This window comes from Sinocyclocheilus rhinocerous, unplaced genomic scaffold, assembly GCF_001515625.1.
Source record: "Sinocyclocheilus rhinocerous isolate Xijiao unplaced genomic scaffold, SAMN03320098_v1.1 scaffold3008, whole genome shotgun sequence".
NCBI lineage: Eukaryota > Metazoa > Chordata > Actinopteri > Cypriniformes > Cyprinidae > Sinocyclocheilus > Sinocyclocheilus rhinocerous.
Genome location: NW_015652302.1, coordinates 214,414 through 218,940, shown reverse-complemented (window position 1 = coordinate 218,940; position 4,527 = coordinate 214,414). Strand labels below are relative to the sequence as shown.

General features: G+C 36.1%; 1 protein-coding gene across 2 annotated transcripts in view; it reads right to left on the bottom strand.

Moving 5' to 3' along the window:
- Nucleotides 1-597: 597 nt before the first annotated feature.
- The window catches only part of LOC107714593 (complement C1s subcomponent-like), a 9,217-nt gene continuing 5,287 nt past the window's right edge, over nucleotides 598-4,527 (bottom strand). For both annotated transcript variants that reach the window (XM_016520470.1, XM_016520471.1), the window contains 7 exons: nucleotides 3,633-3,826; nucleotides 3,397-3,544; nucleotides 3,085-3,200; nucleotides 2,260-2,335; nucleotides 1,762-1,887; nucleotides 1,584-1,667; nucleotides 598-1,488 (listed from right to left, as the gene is read on the bottom strand). In XM_016520470.1, the coding sequence (XP_016375956.1) occupies nucleotides 743-1,488; nucleotides 1,584-1,667; nucleotides 1,762-1,887; nucleotides 2,260-2,335; nucleotides 3,085-3,200; nucleotides 3,397-3,544; nucleotides 3,633-3,826 (1,490 nt within the window). In that variant the 3' untranslated portion in view covers nucleotides 598-742. The remainder of the gene's footprint in view (nucleotides 1,489-1,583; nucleotides 1,668-1,761; nucleotides 1,888-2,259; nucleotides 2,336-3,084; nucleotides 3,201-3,396; nucleotides 3,545-3,632; nucleotides 3,827-4,527) is intronic.

The window sequence follows — 4,527 nt, the reverse complement described above, 5'->3', positions numbered from 1 at the left end:
AAGTGCATGTGGTTAACAATCACATATAAGAGAACAAGTCTAAAAGTCATCAAAAAAGGTAAACTTGTTTGCTTTGGCTATGGCAGAAGAAAGAGAGAGAGGGAGATATGTGACTACTTTTCCCGTAAACCATGTGTTTTCAACCTGCGTACTCAAACAGTAAGGGTTAAAGTCTACAGAGATCATTTTCATGCATCTTTTCTTTACAGATTATTCGATGTTTTCACTCTTTTGAAATACAAAGGAGTTCCTAAAGTAGTTTTGAGGTAATAAATCATAATTTACAAATCTCCGCTGTTTGACATGGGATGCAACGGAGGTAGAAAACCTTTAAAAGTCACAACAAAAGTCAGGTTTGTTTGATTTGGCTGAAGAGGAATACTAATCTGGAACACTAATCTGGCACCACTGCAAGGCATGAAAAAAGAGAGATATGGCAGGCTGGGCAGCCCATGAGCACTTTACCTGCTGGATTACCTATTAAATTAGTTTAATGTTACTAACATTGGACAAAAAAGGCCTTGCCAGAATTTTTTTTTATAAAATAGGAAATAAGAGGCTGAAATTCTTTACTTGTGAAAATGGTTTTATTGGCGAGTATAAAACAACTTCATATAAAAGTTTCAAAATTCTGAATTATTCATGGAAATAGCAGATGCCTATACATCAAACAGATACAGCAGTTAATAACTTTATTGGTGTGTATTACAATTAACAATTGGTGTATTTTTGTGATTTGATGTTAGTTTTTTCCCATGGTTTCCTTGATCCAATCCAGGTAGTTTTGAACTTTAGTATAGAAGCCCTTAAAGCTTTTATTCCCACATCCAATAGGACCCCAAGATACAATGCCTGTAAGATGATAAGGCTTGTCTGGAGACCCATAGCCCAGAACAGGAGAAAACAAAGGACCTCCACTGTCTCCTTGACAACTGTCTACGTGGTCTCCTCCAGCACAGATCATGTTATCAGTGACAGGCAAACCCACTGAATCACATTCATCAAGTGGATATATCTGGACAGGTGCATGAAGCAGATATCTACTAATTCCTTTTTCATATCTTCCAAAACCTGAGATTGTATCCTCTGCCTCAGGTTCATCAGTTTTGTTTGGTAGACACACTGACCTGATGTTTGGGCCTATAGGCACCCTTTTAGTCATTTTCATGAGTGCAATATCATAATCATAGTTAGATGGAGAACCAGTACCAACTCGCTGATAATTTGGGTGAATTATTATCTTCTCAGTCTCCATAGTGACTGGATTTTGGCTTTTACCATCAATGATTCCCCCTAACCAATTCATGGTGTTTTTTTCATATCCATCCACTACGTGGACTGCTGTTACAGCCCAATAATCATTAATTAAAGATGCATCACCTCTGGGACTTTCCCTATGAAAGAGCTTCCAGGGAATCTGTTTCAATAATGCTGGCTTCCCACCAAAGACTCTGCCACCAATAGAGGCCTCTGTATTAATTCCACACACTAAAAAGTGAGAGAGATATATGAAATGCATGAAAAAGAGATATAAAAGATAGGGTATATCTGGGTTTATAGGTGTATTCAGAATGACTGAGTACCTGGTTCACATTTAGGCAAATCTTCTGTTAATTGTTGACCACTCTCAGACACCCAGTTACCCTCAGCATTACAGGTAAAATTACCTGAGGAAAGTGAAGATAGTGAAAAATGTCAAACTTATTAGTATTTTGTTAAGAATTACATCAACGTAGTTCACATAAACCATACACATCTCACCATTTTTATCCAGTTGATAATATACATTTTCGCACTTAAGACTGATCTGGTTCAGATACGTTGTTGGAGGATCTTTTTCTGATAGTTCCATTAATTCAGGAAGCTCTGGAATGCCGCAATCCACAGCTAAGGAAGAAAACAAGAAGAGTGTTTTCTTCCTCTTCTTTTTTTAATGACACATTAATATTTTTTCAGCTTCCTGCATTTTGGATATGTCTCCAAACCTAGTATGCTTCCAAAAATGTTCTGGCCATTGTACTGTCGGTGTGTCCACCATGCATACCACACATTTTGTGAGCTTGTAACATTGCATCATGTCATTTACTGTATAGGGAGAACAGCAGTGAAAACAGCCAATTTAATTTAAAGGATTTGAGAGAGGGAGGAAAATGGTCAGTTAAAAATGAATTATGTCTTCCCATGTACAGTATATCTTTAAAAAATGCAACTTGTTCAGACATCAAGAAAAAAAGGCATTATAAGAAGACATTTTCTCACGTTCACAGGGGATAACAGGACTCCACTGTCCATTCTTCTGGCATGTGGCCTCATACTCAACCTCAGCTGATTCATGCTATGGAATATGTTATGCTAAATGTGAGTTTCAGTGATTAAAAAAGGTTTGACTCATAAACTACAGTATAAAGTACATGCTGATATATCGTGCGACTGACATCATCTAACACCAAAAACATACTATCCAAATTTTAAAACAATATACAATTCAATTATATTGATTAAAATATCCTTACCGGTAACACTTTCTATGAAGCCCTTATTTATAATTCTTTATACGGGTATTCTTAAGGCATTATAATTAATGCATAATGCATTATAAAAACATCATAATATATTGTATCATCTCATAAATAATCATTTTAATACATTATAAATCATCATACTCTTAAAAGCTATAACCACAAATAAGTATTATAATACATTAAAACTGTTCTTATGATTATTTATGAGATGATACAACATATCATAAGGTTTTTTATGATGCATTATTCATTCATTATAATGCCTTAAGAATACCCTTATAATGTATTATAAATACGGGCTTCATAGAAAGTGTTACCTAATTTCCTAATATAATAATATTCTATTAATTATTATCAATTTAATTAAATTATATTTACTAATAAAATTAGTTACTAATTTATAATAATAAAAAATATACTACTTTACTAATAAAAATTTATATTGTATATTTTAATTGATATTTAAAAATACATTTTCCAAAATGTTTCTCAGCAAACCCATAACTTAAATCTGTGGCCCTTCAGCATGAGAAGGTAAAATCAATCAGCCTGAAATACTTACTGATTTCAATACATGTCCTTTGTCACATTTCACTGTAACTTTGTAGCCTGTGGGATATTCAGAATCCTGCGGGTACAGACTAGATTTTGGTGTCACAGGTCCAGTACATTTCATCCCTGTCAGAAAGCAAATAAACAACAACATAACATGTTAGGAAACAATTCTCAGCACTTCAATCAACAATCAATATTCAGATCAGTGATCCTTCAAATTAGTTTTTCAATGGCAGATTCTCAGATCATGTGTTCCCACCAAACCTGAACATGCAGTATATTGTTGTTTAGTTTTAATGATGGGGGGCAACAGGCACACCTCTTGTTTTGTAATAGAGGCTAAACCCTCGGTTTGCTCCTTTATGGTCTGTCCTGAAGATAATCTCAACACGTTGAGACCTTGTGAGCAGGGACGAAGGGACATCCCTTCCACAAAATGTCTTAACGTCACCAGAGAGAAGTTTTATCTAGGAGGAATGGATATGGAAAGAGAGAAGAGGTCAATGAGGAGAAATACAAGACTGGTTCAAATATTGAACTAAACATGTTGCATACAGTTAATGAGTCGATGCACTCTCCATTCTGTTTCATTTCCACATCAAACACCCCAGTGAACATCAGCTCAAACTGCAGACCTTCTTCTATGGCCAGAGTGTAAGAACACACAGAGTTTTCTGGGTACGGCCCAGGCCACTCAGGTGACATCAACACACCTTCTTGTGAGCCTGTGCAATCTTCACTGCAGCTAACTGACACAAAGAGAGAAAACAAAACCGTGTCAGACGCTGTCTTGATTCATACTGTCTGTCTAAACACTAACAGAATGAACAATCACATTATTATTATAAGCGCATGCTGCAGTCATGCCATCTGCCATGTTAAAGTGCCCCAATTATGGATTTTTGAAAATTACCTTTCATGCAGTGTGTAACACAGCTCTAAGTGGTGGTGGATGAGGAGATACCCCCTGACAATGTAAAGCGCTTTGAGTGCCTAGAAAAGCGCTATATAAATGTAATGAATTATTATTATTATTATTATTATTATAAGTGAATGAAAACATCCTGCCAAGTTTTAAATCTGAAAGTGCAACGTGTATAAAGTTATTGTCGCTCTAAAGAAAGAGTCGACTCTGAGTCATTGAAACAAGTCATTTTTAAAACGAATCCCAAGCCGTTTCATGTTGACGTCAACATGAAACATTAGCATATTGCCCGCCCACTTGTTGGTCTTTTCTCGTTGGTCTGAATGAAAATGCAAATTCATTCTTTGCCACTAGGTGCCGCTTTTGGAGCGGTAAAATAGTGGTTTCCCCGGTAACACTGTACACAAAGCAGCACTGCGCTCACAAACACTGCTTTATCAGGCATTACAGGCATGATGAAATGGAAATGAAATCGACCAATCGGACCAATCATTAGCGTCACGCAAAGGAGGGGTTTGGAAAAAT